The sequence below is a fragment of the Pyrgilauda ruficollis genome, unplaced genomic scaffold (genome assembly GCF_017590135.1).
Source record: "Pyrgilauda ruficollis isolate IOZ18807 unplaced genomic scaffold, ASM1759013v1 scaffold296, whole genome shotgun sequence".
In the NCBI taxonomy this organism is placed as follows: Eukaryota; Metazoa; Chordata; class Aves; order Passeriformes; family Passeridae; genus Pyrgilauda; species Pyrgilauda ruficollis.
In genome coordinates this window covers 15,235-33,031 of record NW_024524333.1, presented here as the reverse complement: position 1 = coordinate 33,031, position 17,797 = coordinate 15,235, and the positions used below count along the sequence as shown (strand labels likewise).

General features: G+C 60.1%; 1 protein-coding gene across 1 annotated transcript in view; it reads left to right on the top strand.

Moving 5' to 3' along the window:
• Window positions 1-17,797, top strand: part of LRP1 (LDL receptor related protein 1) — a gene marked incomplete at its 3' end in the record, with an annotated part of 88,779 nt that overhangs the window by 58,949 nt on the left and 12,033 nt on the right. Inside the window, exons 44-69 of the mRNA XM_041472679.1 lie at window positions 559-763; window positions 1,299-1,491; window positions 2,518-2,643; window positions 2,729-2,857; window positions 3,666-3,785; window positions 4,432-4,545; window positions 4,912-5,061; window positions 5,284-5,421; window positions 5,902-6,018; window positions 6,189-6,317; window positions 6,391-6,513; window positions 7,300-7,440; window positions 7,529-7,716; window positions 8,199-8,382; window positions 8,565-8,650; window positions 8,913-9,032; window positions 9,577-9,764; window positions 10,170-10,375; window positions 10,566-10,754; window positions 11,155-11,303; window positions 11,709-11,802; window positions 12,076-12,192; window positions 12,283-12,402; window positions 12,846-12,968; window positions 13,509-13,634; window positions 14,893-15,009. Of these exons, the coding sequence (XP_041328613.1) occupies window positions 559-763; window positions 1,299-1,491; window positions 2,518-2,643; window positions 2,729-2,857; window positions 3,666-3,785; window positions 4,432-4,545; window positions 4,912-5,061; window positions 5,284-5,421; window positions 5,902-6,018; window positions 6,189-6,317; window positions 6,391-6,513; window positions 7,300-7,440; window positions 7,529-7,716; window positions 8,199-8,382; window positions 8,565-8,650; window positions 8,913-9,032; window positions 9,577-9,764; window positions 10,170-10,375; window positions 10,566-10,754; window positions 11,155-11,303; window positions 11,709-11,802; window positions 12,076-12,192; window positions 12,283-12,402; window positions 12,846-12,968; window positions 13,509-13,634; window positions 14,893-15,009 (3,692 nt within the window). The remainder of the gene's footprint in view (window positions 1-558; window positions 764-1,298; window positions 1,492-2,517; window positions 2,644-2,728; window positions 2,858-3,665; window positions 3,786-4,431; window positions 4,546-4,911; window positions 5,062-5,283; window positions 5,422-5,901; window positions 6,019-6,188; window positions 6,318-6,390; window positions 6,514-7,299; window positions 7,441-7,528; window positions 7,717-8,198; window positions 8,383-8,564; window positions 8,651-8,912; window positions 9,033-9,576; window positions 9,765-10,169; window positions 10,376-10,565; window positions 10,755-11,154; window positions 11,304-11,708; window positions 11,803-12,075; window positions 12,193-12,282; window positions 12,403-12,845; window positions 12,969-13,508; window positions 13,635-14,892; window positions 15,010-17,797) is intronic.

The following is a 17,797-nucleotide window of genomic DNA, read 5'->3' as shown; positions in this document are numbered from 1 at the left end:
TGGATCCAGCTCTGGACTCCCAGGGAGGAAAGACCCTGTAGCCCCCTCCCCACAAGCAACTCCAGACCCCGTATCCCATTCCCATCTATGGGGTCCCACATTTCCCAGCTGGCTGCAGCAGCCTCATTCACCCCCTTCCCACACATTTTACATGGGAATGTTGTCCCGTGCATCCCCCAGTCCCTGGAAGCCCCTCAGCCATGGAGGGATAGGCTGAGCCAGCCTGGATGTGGCTGAGCTGGGGCCACGTGGTCCCAGTGGACATAGCAGGGAGGAAGGTCTGGATCCAGCTCTGGACCCCCAGGGAGGAAAGACCCTGTAGCCCCCTCCCCACAAGCAGCTCCAGACCCCGTATCCCATCCCCATCCATGGAGTGCCACATTTCCCAGCTGGCTGCAGCAGCCTCATTCACCCCCTTCCCACTCATTTTACGTGGGAATGTTGTCCCATGCATCCCCCAGTCCCTGGAAGCCCCTCAGCCATGGAGGGATGAGCTGAGCCAGCCTGGATGTGGCTGAGCTGGGGCTCCAAAGGCGTTGTGTGTCCCTCCCCTCCCAGCCTGATGTTCTGGACCAACTGGAATGAGCAGCACCCCAGCATCATGCGGGCCACCCTCTCCGGTGCCAACGTCCTCATCATCATCGACCAGGACATACGGACGCCCAACGGCTTGGCCATCGACCACAAGGCTGAGAAGATTTATTTCTCTGATGCCACCCTGGACAAGATCGAGCGCTGCGAATACGACGGCTCCCATCGCCATGTGAGTCTGAGGCCAGGGAGATGGGGAGGAGGGTGTCCAAACTGGGGCTGGAGTGTGGTCAGAGGGAAGCAGAGCTGTTCCTGAGGCTGGGGAGGTCAGGCACCCCCTACTCTTGTGTGTGGGGGGTTGTGGGGATGCATCCCACAGCGGGTTCCTCCTGCCCCCAGTTGGGCTGTGCCCCTGAGAAGTGAGGACATGGCTTCAAGCTGCATCAGAGGAGGTTCAGGTTGGACATGAGAAGGAATTTCTTTATGGAAATGATTATTAAACGTTGGAAGGGGATGTCCAGGTTGGTGGTGGAGTCACCATCCTTGGAGGTAACTGCAGAATGCTCTGGAGGGGGTTGGTCACAGGTTGGACTTGATCTTGGGAGACCTTTTCCAACCTCAAGTATTCTGTGAAGTATCCTAGGACAGGTTGGATGGAGCTTGGAGCAACCCTGGAGGGTGCATGCACCCATGGCAGGGATGTGGGAACGAGATGAGTTTTAAGATCCTTTCCAACCCAACCCATGCCACGATTCTGTGCCTGGCAGGTGATCCTGAAGTCGGAGCCTGTGCACCCCTTTGGCCTGGCCGTGTATGGGGATTACATCTTCTGGACGGACTGGGTGCGCCGGGCCGTGCAGCGCGCCAACAAATACGTGGGCACCGACATGAAGCTGCTGCGTGTGGACATCCCCCAGCAGCCCATGGGCATCATCGCCGTGGCCAACGACACCGACAGCTGTGAGGACCTTCTGGTGTCCCTGCAGTGTCCCTGCCCTCTGCTCCTCAGCCTGGCAGCAGGCCTGGGGAAGGGGAGCCCATCCCACTGTCCTTCATGGTCCTTTGGGAGCCCATCCCACTGTCCTTCATGGTCCTTTGGGAGCCCATCCCCATGTCCTTCATGGTCCTTTGGGAGCCCATCCCACTGTCCTTCCTGGCTTTTGGGAGTCCATCCCACTGTCCTTCATGGTCCTTTAGGAACCCATTCTACCAAGGCAGGAGCAGCCCTGGTGGGTGCACCCTGGTCCTTCCTGGCCTTTTGGGAACCCATCCCACCATCCTTCCTGGCTCTTCAGGAATCCATCCCACTGTCCTTCCTGGCTTTTGGAAATCCATCCCACCGTCCTTCATGGTCCTTTGAGAGTCATCCCACCATCCTTCCTGGCCTTTTGGGAACCCATCCCACCATCCTTCCTGGCTCTTCAGGAATCCATCCCACTGTCCTTCACAGTCCTTTGGGAACCCATCCCACCGTCCTTCCTGGCTCTTCAGGAACCCATCCCGCCATCCTTCATGGTCCTTTGGGAGCCCATCCCACTGTCCTTCATGGTGCTCTGGGAGTCATCCCGCCATCCTTTCTGGCTCTTTGGGAACCCATCCCACCGTCCTTTCGTGGCTCCTTGGGAAGCCATCTCTCTGTACATTCTGGCCCTTTGGGAATCCATCCCCCTGTCCTTCCTAGCCCTTTGGGAGTCATCCCACTGTCCTTCCCAGCTTGTTGTTGCCCCCTCGTGACTCTCACACCAGAGTTGTCCATCTCCAAACCCAGTACAGGCTGAACACAGAGAGCATTTGCCCTGTCCCTGCTCTTTCCAGGGCATCTCCTTGTAAAATCTGGGGAGACTGGATGCCTCCAATCCCCTACACCCTCCACAGCCTCATGGAAAGAGATCCCAGGGGAGGGATCCCTGCTTTTTGTCCCAGCAGAGAGGAGGAGGAGGGGCTGCTGGGTCCATCCCTGGTGTGACCACTGTCCCTCTGTCCTAGGTGAGCTGTCCCCATGCCGGGTGAACAACGGTGGCTGCCAGGACCTGTGCCTGCTCACCCCCAAGGGCCACGTCAACTGCTCCTGCCGCGGGGAGCGGGTCCTGCAGGAGGATTTCACCTGCAAAGGTGAGGGGGGTGGCAGGGTCTGAGGAAAGGAAGGGGTGAGGCTGATCTCTGCCTGGCAGAGCTGACATTCCCGCGCTCTGTCCAGCTGTGAATTCCACCTGCAACGTGCACGAGGAGTTTGAGTGCGGGAACGGCGAATGCATCGACTTCAGCCGCACCTGCGACGGCGTCGTGCACTGCAAGGACAAGTCGGACGAGAAGCAGTCCTACTGCAGTAAGGTTCCTCCTCTTGCTGCCTTGCTCACCCACACACGCACCCCAGCACCCCCAGACACCCTGCCCGAGCTGCCAGCTCCACTCAGAGAGTCATGGAACGGTTTGGGTTGGAAGGGAACAAAATCTTCCCCTTCAAGGCAGCCAAATACACGAGGCAGGTACCTCCACACAGCCTTGCAAGGTCTGTCCCTCGTTAATTAGTCTTAGAACCTCTTCCAATTTGCCATTAAATCTTAAAGAGGATGGAGGCAAAAATTTAAAGGATGGAAGGCAGGATTCACAGCACTCCAATAAATCAATCCTTTTTCCTATGTTCAAGGTCATGGAATCATGGAATGGTTTGGGTTGGGAGGGACCTTAAAGCTCATCTCATTTCACCCCCTGCCCCTAGGGGCAGGGACACCTTCCCCTAGCCCAGCCACATCCAACCTGCTCCAAGCCACATCCAACCTGGCCTTGGACATTGCCAGGGTTGCTCAGCAAAGAGCTCCAAGACTCCAGGGTGTCCTTCCATCCCCCAGGTGCTCACAATCTCTCCTGCCCTCCTAGAGCTGCACCCTTTAAGGTTTCCAGACCTTCCCCAGTGTTGGGGACATGCTGGAGAGCAGGAACCCTGGAGCTGAGCCAGTGGGGTCTGCAGCACCCTCAAACACCAGCCCTCACCCCTCTGCACGAGGGAGTGGGTTCCCTGATCCTGCTCTGTGGTTTCTCCCCCTGCTGGAAGGTCCCCAAGGATCTGAGACCCTCGGGGGTGCTTGCCCTCCTTCTCCTCACCTTCTCCTCTTCCTCCTCTTCCTCCCTGGCAGGCAGCCGCAAGTGCAAGAAGGGCTACCTGCACTGCATGAACGGGCGCTGCGTGGCCAGTCGCTACTGGTGTGACGGCGTGGACAACTGTGGGGACAACTCGGACGAGGTGCCCTGTAACAGTGAGTGTCTGCCTGGCACCCGGCCAGCCCCTGCCAGGGCTCTGTCAGCTGCCTGGGACAGGGACAGCGGCTTCAGGAGGGAGTTACCATCAGCTTGACAGGAGCAGAGCAGAGCCAGGGCTTAACGGAGAGTCAAGGTCAAGCTTGTGCTGCTTTGTAAAGCTTACAGTGACAGCTGAGAGGAAAAACTCCTGGGCATGGGCATGCAGCACCCAGAGCTTCCCAGAGAGAGTGGTTTGACAGCCAGGAGGGGCACAGGGCGTGGTGTCACTGCTCCTCATGGCTCCCATGGCTCTCAGGCATTCCCTCGGGGGCTGCAGGATGGGTTTGCTCAGTTCCAAACTGACAGGGGCAGTCAGGAGCTCCTCAGAGTCCTGTCCAGCTCTGGTTGTGCCAAGGAGAGGGGCTCAGGCTGCCAGGCAGAGTGTGAGCCAGGAAGGGATCAGGTTTGGGAGCACTCTGAGCATCCCAGAGCTGAATAGGCAATGGGGGGGTGCTCCCATGGCTCCCAGGAAGAGTGTGAGCCAGGAAGGAGTTTGGGTCTGGGAGCACTCTGAGCATCCCAGAGCTGTGTGGGCAGTGGGGGGGTGTGGGTGTAGCCCCCCCCACCCTTCCTCATTGACTGGGGGCTTCCTCCCCCTGGCAGAAACCAGCTGTGCTGCCACCGAGTTCCGCTGCCGGGACGGGACCTGCATCGGGAATTCCAGCCGCTGCAACCAGTTCATCGACTGCGAGGATGCATCTGATGAAATGAACTGCAGTGAGTGCCCAGCTGCTGCCCCTGGCCTCTCCTCAGCTCTGGGAATGCTCCTGCTCTCGGTGCTGGCAGCAGGGACCGGGGGCTTTGGGGTTTGGGCTGGGCTGGGGAGGGAGGAGGGTCCTGCTGCTGTCCTGGGATGAGGCAGCCCCAGCCCACCCCTTCAGCCCCTCTGTGCCGTGCTCAGCACCCCAACACCTGGTGGATCCCTGCATCTCAGGGCATGTGTGGGGCACATCTGGGGGTGTGTGGGGTGTGGTGGGCTCCGGCAGCAGGGCAGGGGTCAGTGCCACGTGGTGGAGCCAGACCAGGGGGCTTCTGCCGTGGTTCCTGCTGTGTCACTGGAGCTCCTGCTGTGATTCCTCTCAGCTGCCACCGACTGCAGCAGCTACTTCAAGCTGGGGGTGAAGGGCACCACGTTCCAGAAGTGCGAGCACACGTCCCTGTGCTACGCGCCCAGCTGGGTGTGCGACGGCGCCAACGACTGCGGCGATTACTCGGACGAGCGCAACTGCCCCGGTGAGAGCAGCAGGGCAGAGGGGGCTCTGGGGGCAGGGATGCCCCTTTGGGGTCTGCTTGGGCTGTGGAGGCTTCGTTGTCCTCTGCCCGTGTGGCTCCTGCACAGATGGTGCTGCAGGGAGTTGGGATGTGGGACCTCAGGGGGATTTTGGGGAGGAATGCTTCAGTTCTGGGCTGGGAGAAGGCTGTGCTGTCGTCCTCACTGATGTTTCCATCACAAAGTAGGTGGGAGGAAGCCCAAATGTCCATCCAACTACTTTGCCTGCCCAAGTGGGAGGTGCATCCCCATGACCTGGACCTGTGACAAGGAGGATGACTGCGAGAACGGCGAAGATGAGACCCAGTGCAGTGAGCGGCAGGGTGGGGACAGTCAGGATTTGGGCTGGGGCACGGGGTGGTGCTGGAGGGTGGGCAGGACCCTCTTCTCTCCCTGACATCCATTTGCCATGGACAGACCCCAGATTCTTCCCTCTCTGTGGTTTTACTCCACATTCCTGGCTTTTAGCTGTGACCAGTATAAACCAGTCCTCGTGTGCTGGTTTGCCCAGCACATGCACAAATGTCTGTGGTGCTTTTGAACGGGACCAGTTATGGCTCCCCTCAGCTGCATTTTTAGTTCTAACCTCCTGGAACAAGCCCCAAACAGTGCTCAGGAGCTGGGGATCTTCCTCAGATCCAGCAGCAGCGAGTCCCACACCAGCCCTGTGGGACCACAAGCAGTACCCCCAACACCCCCTGGGCTCCTGGAGCCTGGCTGGCCCAGCCTGGCCATGCTCTGCTGGTTTCTCCTCCCTTATCACCTCCCTCTGACCCCCATCTCCTCCTCTTCTCCTCTCCCAGACAAGTTCTGCTACCCTGTGCAGTTCGAGTGCAACAACCACCGCTGCATCTCCAAGCTCTGGGTGTGTGATGGGGCTGACGACTGTGGGGATGGCTCTGACGAGGACAGTCGCTGCCGTGAGTCTGCTCCATCCCTTCTCCCCATCTCCATCCTGCCTGCTCCATCACCACCTTCCTGCATCCCTGCACCCATCCTTTCTCCCACCTGTGATCTCGCTGTTCTCCTGAGCATCTTGAGGCTCCAACAGTGGGGTGACCGGACTCCATCCTGCTCCTCCCTTCCCCAGGGCTGACCACCTGCAGCTCGGGATCCTTCCAGTGCCCGGGCACCTACGTGTGCGTGCCGGAGCGCTGGCTCTGTGACGGGGACAAGGACTGCGCGGACGGGGCCGATGAGACCCTCGCTGCCGGCTGCTGTGAGTGCCCTGGGCTGGGGCTGGGGGAGGCAGGGGGCTGGCAGGGGCTGACGGTGGTGGTGACCCTTTGCAGTGTACAACAACACCTGTGACGAGCGGGAGTTCATGTGTGGGAACCGGCAGTGCATCCCCAAGCACTTCGTCTGCGACCACGACGACGACTGCGGTGATGGCTCCGACGAGTCCCCGGAATGTGGTGGGTGTCTGTGGGACCCAGGGTGGGGATCGACCCAGCTGGGTCCTCATGGGCTTTGGGACAGTACCCTGGGAGGGTCTTCATCACCCCGGAGGGGTTTGGTGTGAGTGTGGTGAGAGGGAACCTGGAGAGGCAGCAGAAGGGGGTTGTTAGTGGAGAACAGCACCCCAGCCTTGACACAGAGATCCAAACCCACAGAGATCCAAACCCACAGAAAGATCCAAACCCACAGAGAGACCCAAACCCACAGAGTTCCAAACCCACAGAGAGACCCAAACCCACAGAAAGATCCAAACCCACTGAGAGATCCAAACCCACAGAGTTCCAAACCCACAGAGAGAGCCTAACACACACAGAAACCCAAACCCACAGAGAGATCCAAACCCACGGAGATCCAAACCCACAGAGAGATCCTGACCCACACAGAAACCCAAACCCACAGAGAGTTCCAAACCCCCAGAAAGATCCAAACCCACAGAAAGATCCAAACACACAGAGAGATCCAAACGCACAGAGAGATCCAAACCCACAGAGAGATCCAAACCCACTGAGAGTTCCAAACCCACAGAGAGATCCAGACCCACACAGAAACCCAAACCCACAGAGTTCTGTCTGTGTGCAGAGCAGCCCTGTCCCAGGCCAGCTGCTCTGTGGTGCCCCTGTCACTCCCAGCAGCTTGGGAAGGTTTGGCTCCATGGTGCCTCTCCCTCTCTCGGAGTGGCCCCACGGTGCCTCTGGAAGGCTCAGGAGGGTGGGATGCTGGCTGAGCCCCTCACCCTCCCTCAGAATATCCCACCTGTGGCCCCCACGAGTTCCGCTGTCAGAACGGCCGCTGCCTCAGCAACCGGCAGTGGGAATGTGACGGGGAGTTCGACTGCCACGACCACTCGGACGAGGCGCCCAAGAACCCGCGCTGCAGCAGCCCAGGTACCTGCTGGGGTCACGCTGGGGTCCTGGGGGGGGATAGCAGAACCCCAGCCACCCCCCACTGACCGCTGCCACCTCCCCTCTACAGAAAACAAGTGCAACGACTCCTTCTTCCTCTGCAAGAATGGGAATTGCATCTCCGAGGCGCTGCTCTGCGACAACAACAACGACTGCGCCGACGGCTCTGACGAGCTCAACTGCTTCATCAACGAGTGCCTCAACAAGAAGCTGAGTGGCTGCTCCCAGGAGTGTGAGGACCTCAAGATTGGGTACAAGGTAGGGGGCCACGGGGTGGGGGGGCTGGCTGCAGAGATCATGGAATTACAGAATGCCCTGAGTTGGAAGGGACCCACAAAGTCCAACTCCTGCCCCTGCACAGGAGACCTCAGCAATCTCACCCTGTGCCTGAGAGTTTTGTCCAAATGCTGCTGGAGCTCTGGCAGCCTTGGGGCTGTGCCAGCCAGCAGTGCCTGACCACTCTCTGGGGGAAGAACCTTTTCCTGATATCCAGCCTAAACCTCCCCTGGCACAGCTCCTGCTGTTCCCTCTCCTTCCTCCTCCGCAGACGTGAGGGTTGTGTCTGTCCTGTGCCAGCTGGGCCAGGGACGTGACACGGGCGCTTCAGGCACTTTTTGTGCATCTCAGCTGTCCTTGCTGAGTCTGCGTGTCCCATGGTGACACTTGTCACCTCCCAGCACCTGCCACCTCCCGGCGTGCGGGCCTTGGAGGTGTCTGACAGCTCGGGGTTGCTCCTGCAGTGCAGATGCCGTCCCGGCTTCCGGCTGAAGGACGACGGGAAGACGTGCATCGACATCGACGAGTGCTCCACCACCTACCCCTGCAGCCAGAAGTGCATCAACACCCTGGGCAGCTACAAGTGCCTTTGCACTGAGGGCTACAAGCTCAGACCTGACAACCCCACCAGCTGCAAGGCTGTCACAGGTGAGAGCCAGGTGTGGGCGCAGAGCTCAGGATGTTCCTGGTGACCGTGGGATGCTCCTGGCGCTGGAGTTGGAGGGTGAAGTGGCTGCCCCCAGCTCATGAGGGAGTGGTGGCAGGTCTGCAGGGTTCTGCCCACATCCCAGCAGTGCTCCCCTGCCACTTTTCCCTCTTTTTCCATGCAGATGAAGAGCCTTTCCTCATCTTCGCCAATCGCTACTATCTGAGGAAGCTCAACCTGGATGGCTCCAACTACACTCTGCTCAAGCAGGTGCGGGGTGAGCTGGGAGCAGGAGGCACAGCAGCCCCATGTGGCTGGGATTTGGGGATGGAGAATGCCCTGAAGGACACAGGAGCTGTCAGCTGAGGAGTTTGGGCTCTTGGCTTCCCAGGGGAATGGTAGATCCATCTAAATGTCAGGAGGTCACTGTGAGCGAGGAGCAGGCAGGGAGGCTGTGGGCTCTATAAAACCCCCCCAGAGCCCATGCCAGGCACTGAGGCTGCTGCAACCCTTTTCCCTCCCTGCTCTCCAGGGGCTGAACAATGCTGTGGCTCTGGATTTCGACTACCGGGAGCAGATGATCTACTGGACAGATGTCACCACGCAGGGCAGCATGATCCGCCGCATGCACATCAACGGCAGCAACGTCCAGGTGAGGATGTGGGGCAGCCCCTGGGGCACCCCTGGGCTGGGCAGCCGGGCCTCACCCACCTCCTGCCCCGCTGTGGGGTCGTCACTGGGCTTTGGGAGTCAGACCCAGTTGCTGTGGGATGTTTTGCAGCCCCACCCCAAGCAGGGGTGGGCTCCACACTGCCCTGAAATGTGGGAGAAGAAAGGTTGGGGGAAGAGTCATGGAGTTGTGGAAAGATTTGGGTCAGAAGGGATCTTAAAGTTCATCCAGTTTCACTCCCTGCCATGGTCAGGGACACCTTCCACTATCCCAGGTTGCTCCAAGCCCTGTTCAACCTGGCTTTGGACACTTCCAGGGATCTAGGGAAGCCATAGCTTCTCTGGAACAACCTGTGCCAGGGCCTCTCCACCCTCACAGGGAGGAATTTCTTCCCAAAAATCCCATCTAAACCTAAGAAGGGAATGAGGAAGGAGATCTGGGCTGGGGAGTGGGATGCTGTCACCCCTGAGACATCAGGATTTGGTTCTCTCTGCTCATCCCTGTCACCTCTGACTCCTCCTGGCAGGTCCTTCACCGCACGGGGCTCAGCAACCCCGACGGGCTGGCTGTGGACTGGGTGGGAGGAAACCTCTACTGGTGTGACAAGGGTCGGGACACCATCGAGGTGTCGAAGCTCAACGGCGCCTACCGCACCGTGCTGGTCAACTCGGGCCTGCGCGAGCCCCGCGCGCTCGTGGTGGACGTGCAGAACGGGTGAGAGCCCAGGGGACGTGGGCCTGCTGCTCTGCTCTGCTCTGGGAAGGGGGCTGTGGTCATCTTGCTGTAGTGCCAGAGGTTGGGAGATGGGATGAAGCCTTCCCTCTTGGCCACTGGGATGCTTTTCCCTGCCCTGTGCCTGTGCAGCTCCGTTTATCACAGAGTCGTGGGTGGTTTGGGATGGAAGGGACCTTAAAGACCGTCTGTTCCACCCCACTGCTGTGGGCAGTCACCTTCCACTATCCCAGCTTGCTCCAAGCCCCATCCAACCTTGGACACTTCCAGGAATGGGGCAGCCACAGCTTCTCTGTGCGCCCTGTGCCAGGGCCTCCCCACCCTCACAGGGAGGCATTTCTGTGGTTTCCAACTCAACATCTCCCTGCTCTTCTGTTTCATCCCCAGCTACCTCTACTGGACGGACTGGGGGGACCACTCTCTGATCGGGAAGATCGGCATGGATGGCACCAACCGCAGCGTCATCGTGGACACCAAGATCACGTGGCCCAACGGCCTCACCCTGGACTACATCAACAGCCGCATCTACTGGGCCGACGCCCGCGAGGACTACATCGAGTTCGCCAGCCTGGACGGCTCCAACCGGCACACGGGTGAGAGTGCCAGGGCTCCCGGCGTGCCAGCATGCCTTGGGGGGGTCCAAACTGTGGGTGAGGTGTTGCAATGAGAGCCAGCGCTGTTGGGGACAGTCCCCAGCTCTGGCCACTCCTCTGTGTCCATGCTGCTTCGCTGTGGGAGGGGAAGGTGGCTCAGCCCCTCGCTGAGCGCCTGCTCCCCGCGCAGTGCTGAGCCAGGACATCCCACACATCTTCGCGCTCACCCTCTTCGAGGATTTCATCTACTGGACCGACTGGGAGACCAAATCCATCAACCGGGCCCACAAGACAACAGGAGCCAACAAGACACTGCTGATCAGCACCTTGCACCGGCCCATGGACATCCACATCTACCACCCCTACCGCCAGCCCGACGGTGAGCAACGTGGGAAATGGATTTGTAGGAAATTCCCAAAGCCTGACAAAAGACTCACACAATGTGTGCATCTGTATGCAAACCTTGAGATAAGAAATGCTGGCTTGGGAATGCTGTGGAATAGGAGGGGCATTGTTGAGAGAGAAATGGAACTAGAAACAAGTTTCAAAGGGTGGCCTTGCAAATAAGACTGGATACTTTGGAGAAATAGAAGTACAAATTCATTTCCCACAGAGCACGGCTTGGGGGTGCTGAGGAACCACCCCAGGAAAGGGATATGGGGGGACACCAGGTCAGGCAGGGGGAGCAGGAGCAGGGTCACAAGTGTCTTGCTGCTCCCATGCCACCCAGAGTGTCCCCAGCTTGGTCTGACTTGCTGTTGTCACCCTGCTCTCCCCAGTTCCCAACCATCCCTGCAAGACCAACAACGGCGGCTGCAGCAACCTCTGCCTGCTCTCACCAGGTGGGGGGCACAAGTGTGCCTGTCCCACCAACTTCTACCTGGGCAGTGATGGCAAAACCTGCGTGTCCAACTGCACTGCCAGCCAGGTAAGCCTCTGCCTGCCTGTCCCTGTCTGTCCCTGCCTGTCACTGCCTGTCCCTGCCTGCCTGGGTGTTCCCCATGCCCGTGTCCCTCCTGCCATGATCTCCCCAGGGGTGATGGGATGTTGAACAGTATTCTGTGGGTGCAGGCAGCACCTCCTTCCTGTGGAACTTCATGTTTGGGGGTGTCCACGGGAGCCAGAGACCCTCCAGCTCTGGAATGTTCTTAAACCCCTCTCCTCAAAGCCCAGGGACTGGGTGGGGTTAAGGCTTTGCCCTGGGTCAGGATTTGGGAATACCTGGAGGGGACAGCACAGGATCAGTGCCCTTGGCTGAGCTCACTGGGGATGAAATCTTTTGGGGTCCCCCCTCCCCATCCTGAACCGCCTCACGAGCTCCTCTCTCCATCAGTTTGTCTGCAAGAACGACAAGTGCATCCCTTTCTGGTGGAAATGCGACACCGAGGACGACTGCGGGGACCGGTCGGACGAGCCGGAGGATTGCCGTGAGTGCCAGGGGGTGACACAGCCCCCCCGTGTCCCAGCACCCTGTGGCTGTTGGGACAGCCCCGTTGAGGGGAGGGTCAGTCCAACGGCAGGGTTCAGGGAGCAGTGGGACACATCTGTCCCTGTGTCAGGATTGTCCCAAGGAGCAGGGCTCAGAATTGGGTGCTGGGTCCCTGCAGAGGACCCCAGAGGGGTGGAGTGGGGGTTTGAGGTTGAGGTGTGCCCTAAAAATGTTCCTCAGAGCAAACCTGTGGCCCTGTGTTACCCCACAGCTGAGTTCAAGTGCAGGCCAGGGCAGTTCCAGTGCTCCACAGGGATCTGCACCAACCCCGCCTTCATCTGCGACGGCGACAACGACTGCCAGGACAACTCGGACGAGGCCAACTGTGGTAGGTTCCCTGTGTCCCCTTGTGACCCCCAGGCCTCCACGGCGTGCAGCTGCAGCCTGTCACCCCCTGACTGTGTCACATCTTCCCCAGACATCCACGTCTGCCTGCCCAGCCAGTTCAAATGCACCAACACCAACCGCTGCATCCCCGGCATCTTCCGCTGCAACGGGCAGGACAACTGTGGGGATGGCGAGGACGAGAAGGACTGTCGTGAGTGGGGGGCTCAGGGTGTCAGTGGGAGCTAGTGTGGGTCAGACTGAGGGGCTCAGGTCTGTGTCTTGGGGTGTTTGGCTCCCTGGGTTGTGCCAGAGCTTTCTCCATCCCCCTGGTCTCTGCAGACCCTCTGTCGCCATCACCCCTACAGACGCTGCTGTTTCCTAGTGGGAATGAAATCCTTAAGTCCCTTGAAGTGGATTTGGGCTGAGCCTGTTGCCTAGCTGAGGGATCTGGTGGCCTCTGCCCTGTTCCCCCATAGCTTGGAGTCTTCTGGGGCCATTTTATGGCTCTGCTCCATCTCCACTGAGCACACCAACCCCTTGTGACCCCTGGAGCATCCACACACCTCTCAACCCCACAGCTGTTTTTTGGGGAATGGAGTGGCTGGCCCCTGCCTGCCCTGCTGTCCTTCCTGACACCCCTTCTCCCTCCTGCAGCGGAGGTGACCTGTGCCCCCAACCAGTTCCAGTGTGCCATCACCAAGCGCTGCATCCCCCGTGTCTGGGTCTGTGACCGTGACAACGACTGCGTGGACGGCTCTGATGAACCTGCTAACTGCAGTAAGGCACCTGTGTGGGGAGGGGGATTCTGCCCATGTGTAAAATGCCCACACCGGGCACCTCTGTGTGCTGGTGGGGTGACAGGTCCCTGCTCAGGCCCTTCTTGGTGCCTACTTGGTCCCTGCTCTGTCTATGCTCAGTCCCTGCCCAGTTCTACCTCGGTCCCTCCTCAGTCCCTGCTCAGCTCCCTCTTAGTCTTTGCTCAGTCCCTGCTGAGTCCCTGCTCAGTTCTACCCCAGTCCCTGCTCAGTCCTGCTCAGTTCTACCTCAGTCCCTGCTCAATTCCTTCTCAGTTCTGCCCCAGTCTCTCCTCAGTCTCTCCTCAGTCTCTCCTCAGTCCCTGCTCAGTCCCAGTGGGTGATGGTGTTGGTGTCTCTGCCCTGCTGGGATCCTCCTCCCCTTGACTTCACCCTGGAGAACTGCTTGGAAGGGAGGGGGATCCCACCCAGCTCCAGGCTGTTCATCAGCCCTGCAGAGAGCAGCACACACCTGAGCAGTGCTGATCCCTGCCCTGTGCCTGTGTCACTTTGTCCCCTGCAGCCCAAATGACCTGTGGTGTGGACGAGTTCCGCTGCAAGGACTCGGGCCGGTGCATCCCGGCACGCTGGAAATGTGACGGGGAGGACGACTGTGGGGATGGATCCGATGAGCCCAAGGAGGAATGCGGTGAGCAGGGGCCGTGGGGACAAGTCACTGTCATCTTGTGTCCCTGTTTCCTGAGGGACAGTCTGGTCTGGCACTGGCTGTCTCCTCTGGGGTGCCCCAGGAGTTCCAGCTGCTCCTTTTCTGAGTGGCGTGGGCAGGGCTGGGTCAGAGGGAGGTGCAGGGCAGTGCTGACCTCTGTCTCTGTCTCTGTCCCTGTCCTGTCCCTTGCCATGTTCAGGGCAGTGCTGACACCTGTCCTGGTCTCTGTCCCTGTGCTGTCCCTCCCCATGTTCAGGGCAGTGCTGACACCTGTCCCTGTCTCATCCTCCTGTCATACAGGGCAGTGCTGACCTCTGTCCTTGTCCCATTCCTGCCCTCATTTGGAGCAGTGCTGATCCCATCCCTGTCCCATGTCTCCCAATGTGCAGGGCAGTGCTGGCCCCTGTCCCTGTCCCTTTCTTCCCCTTGTTTTGAGCAGTGCTGACATCCCTGTTCCTGTCCTGTCCCTCCCCTCATGCACCTGTCCCTGTCCCATATTTCCCCTGGTTCAGGACAGCGCTGACCCCTGTCCCTGTTGGTCCCTTGCCTCATTTGGGGCAGTGCTGACCCCTGTCCCATCCATGCCCTCGTTTGGGGCAGTGCTGATGCTGTCCCTGTCCCTGTGCCATCCATGCCCCCCTTTGGGGCAGAGCTGACCCTGTCCTGTCCTTGTCCCTGTCCCTGTGCCATCCATGCCCCCCTTTGGGGCAGCTGTGACCTGTCCTTGTCCCTGTCCCTGTGCCATCCATGCCCTCCTTTGGGGCAGTGCTGACCCTGTCCGGTCCTGTCCCTGTCCCTGTGCCATCCATGCCCTCCTTTGGGGCAGCTCTGACCTGTCCCTGTCCCTGTGCCATCCATGCCCTCCTTTGGGGCAGAGCTGACCCTGTCCTGTCCTTGTCCCTGTCCCTGTGCCATCCATGCCCCCCTTTGGGGCAGCTGTGACCTGTCCTTGTCCCTGTCCCTGTGCCATCCATGCCCTCCTTTGGGGCAGCTCTGACCCTATTCCTGTCCCTGTCTCTGTCCCTGTCCCTGTGCCATCCACGCCCCGCTGTGGGGCAGCTCTGACCCTATCCCTGTCCCTGTCCCTGTCCCTGTCTCTGTCCCTGTCCCTGTGCCATCCACGCCCCGCTGTGGGGCAGCTCTGACCTGTCCCTGTCCCTTTCTCTGTCCCTGTCCCCGTGCCATCCACGCCCCGCTGTGGGGCAGCTCTGACCTGTCCCTGTCCCTGCTGTCCCCCCAGACGAGCGCACCTGCGAGCCGTACCAGTTCCGCTGCAAGAACAACCGCTGCGTGCCGGGCCGCTGGCAGTGCGACTACGACAACGACTGCGGGGACAACTCCGACGAGGAGAGCTGCAGTACGTGCCACCCCCCAGCCCTCGCTGTCCCCAGGGTGGAGCACTGGAGAGGGGAGAAGTTTGGGCCCCCCCAGCCCTGCTTTTGCTGTCAGGTTGGTGGCCGGGAGTGCCACCGTGTCCCCACGCCAGGACAGCCCTGGGGTGTGGAGAGCCTGGCCCTGCAGAGGGGAGGCTGTGCCAAGGAGACAGCCCGAAGGTGATGAGTGACACTGAAGGGGTGACCCCAAAACACTCCCCGAAGGAGTGCAGGCCCAGCAGAGTCACCTGAGGGCACCTTGTCTTGCTTTGCCACCAAGCGTCACCCCCTGTGTCACCTGGCAGTGGCAGCTGGGATGGCATGGGGACACACAGAGCTGTCAGGAGGGACCTGGGTCACAACCTCAGGCCTGGGCCAGTGCGTGGGGAGGTGGCTGATCCCCAGAGCTGGGGCAGAGAGTTCAGTGCTGCCCCTTGGTGAGCTCCTGCTCGTGTGCCAGCACCAAGGAGCAGCCAAGGAACACGAGTGTCCTTGTGGACAAGACCATTCCCAGGGCTCCACTGTGGCTCTGTCCCTCCAGAGGGGTTCAGGCTGCCTGTGGGATGGCACCAGGGTCTGCTGCCAGACCCTTTCCCACCCCACAGTGCCCACTGGGTCCTTCAGTCTTCCTGCAGCTCTTTAGGGTACAGCTTTTGTTTTCTTTTCTGTTGATTTCCCGTCGTGTTTTTGAGTTTGTGCCATTTCACTTCATCTTATGTTTTTCTCCATTTTCACACTGTCGTTATGGGGCGCTCAGAGGTAGGTTCCTGCCAAAATCTTTTAATTCCATGTTACAGTCTCTCTAAAACCAATGAAGACAATAATTTCTAGGTGAGGGCAGAGGGGTCGGGACTGGACAATCCAGGTGGATTTACTGAACATCAGCAGCAGCATCTCCCTCCACGGAGCCACAGCTGGGGAGGGTCTGACCCTGCTGCTCTGCAGGGCCCGTGCATGGCTTGGACTTGGCTCCAAAACCCATCCCTACCGTGCCTCTCCCTGCTCCTCCTGGACACCCCTTGTTCCTCTCTTCCCCCACAATCCTGTGCCATGACCAGAGGGTCTCTGTGCCCCAATACCCCGGGGCCGTGGGGAGGGGAAGGGTCCCAAGAGCCATCTCAGGTTGGTGGCTGTGCCATGTGCCATCCTCCTGGATTTGGCACTGGCTGTGCCAGTGAGCTGTGAGCTGTGTACATGTCCCCATGCCCTGTGAGGGGGAGCAGGGATGAGGCTCTGCCAGGGCACTGCTGCAGTTCCTCCTGCCTGGGGGGCAGCTGGGGTGGGCAGCACTGGGGCTGGTGCTGCCCTGTGGAGAGTGAGTGACCTGTTCCCTGGGGGACAGCCAGGCTTTGAGGCCACAGTGTCCCCCAAAACCCTCACAGGGAGTGGGATGGGAAGGGGCTGGGAGGTGGTGCCAGCTGTGCCCCTCTGGCAGCTCCACAGCTCTGCCTGCACCCCCTGTCCCCAGTGCCACCCGCCGTGTGTGCGTGTCACCCTGTGCCCCCCCAGCTGCTGGCCAGTGACACCCCCTGCCCTCACAGGCTGTCCCCACGCTCAGGGCACACTCTGTGTTCTGTCCCCAGCTCCCCGGCCCTGCTCTGAGAGCGAGTTCTCGTGTGCCAATGGCCGCTGCATCGCGGGCAGGTGGAAATGTGACGGGGACCACGACTGCGCCGACGGCTCCGACGAGGTACGAGCAGCATGGGGACACATCCCCCCTCTGCCCCTGCCCTAGGGCTCAGAGCCTGGCTGTGGCAACAGAGCAGGGGCCTGCCGTGGCCACCCTGTCCTTGCTGAGCGTGTCCCTGCCTGTCCCTTGCAGAAAGACTGCACGCCCCGCTGCGAGTTTGACCAGTTCAAGTGCAAGAACGGGCACTGCATCCCCATGCGCTGGCGCTGCGACGCCGACGCCGACTGCATGGATGGCAGCGACGAGGAGAACTGTGGCACAGGGGGTAATGGCAGAGCTGTGTGTCCTCCTGGGCTGCTTGTGTCCCCCCCATCCCTGCCCTGGTGTCATTGTGTCACCACTGAGGGTGGGAGCGCTCCCCTGTGTGTGTGTCCCCCTCTCTCTGCCCCACTCTGGAGCGTGCACAGACATGGAAACCCCCCAGCCCTGGAGACCCCCTGTGCGTGCTGGAAATTGGAATTGCAGCCCCACGCTGGGGTTTTGGCAGCAGGGCTGCACGAGCTGACGTGTCCCCTCTTGCACTGATGTGTCCTCTTGCACTGACGTGTCCCCTCTTGCATTGTCATGTCCCCTCTTGCAGTGACATGTCCCCTCTTGCACTGATATGTCCCCTCTTGCACTGACGTGTCCCCTCTTGCATTGTCATGTCCCCTTTTGCACTGACATGTCCCCTCTTGCAGTGACATGTCCCCTCTTGCACTGACATGTCTCTTGCACTGTTGTGTCCCCTCTTGCACTGACATGTCCCCCCTTGCACTGTCACAGTCCGCACGTGTCCCCTGGACGAGTTCCAGTGCAACAACACCCTGTGCAAGCCCCTGGCCTGGAAGTGTGACGGGGAGGACGATTGTGGGGACAACTCGGACGAGAATCCCGAGGAGTGCTGTGAGTGACACTGCCTCTGCCCCAAGCCCTCCCATAGCCCAGGATGGGGGGACAGTCCCTGAGCACCACTGTGGGGACCTGAGGGTCTGGGGGGGACTTCTGGCAGCTCCTCTTGGGGGTGGCCGGTGGGGGTGAGGGGCTGGAGGTGACTCTGATTGAGGGACAGGAGTTGCAGAGGGGCTGGTGGTGGGGAGGGG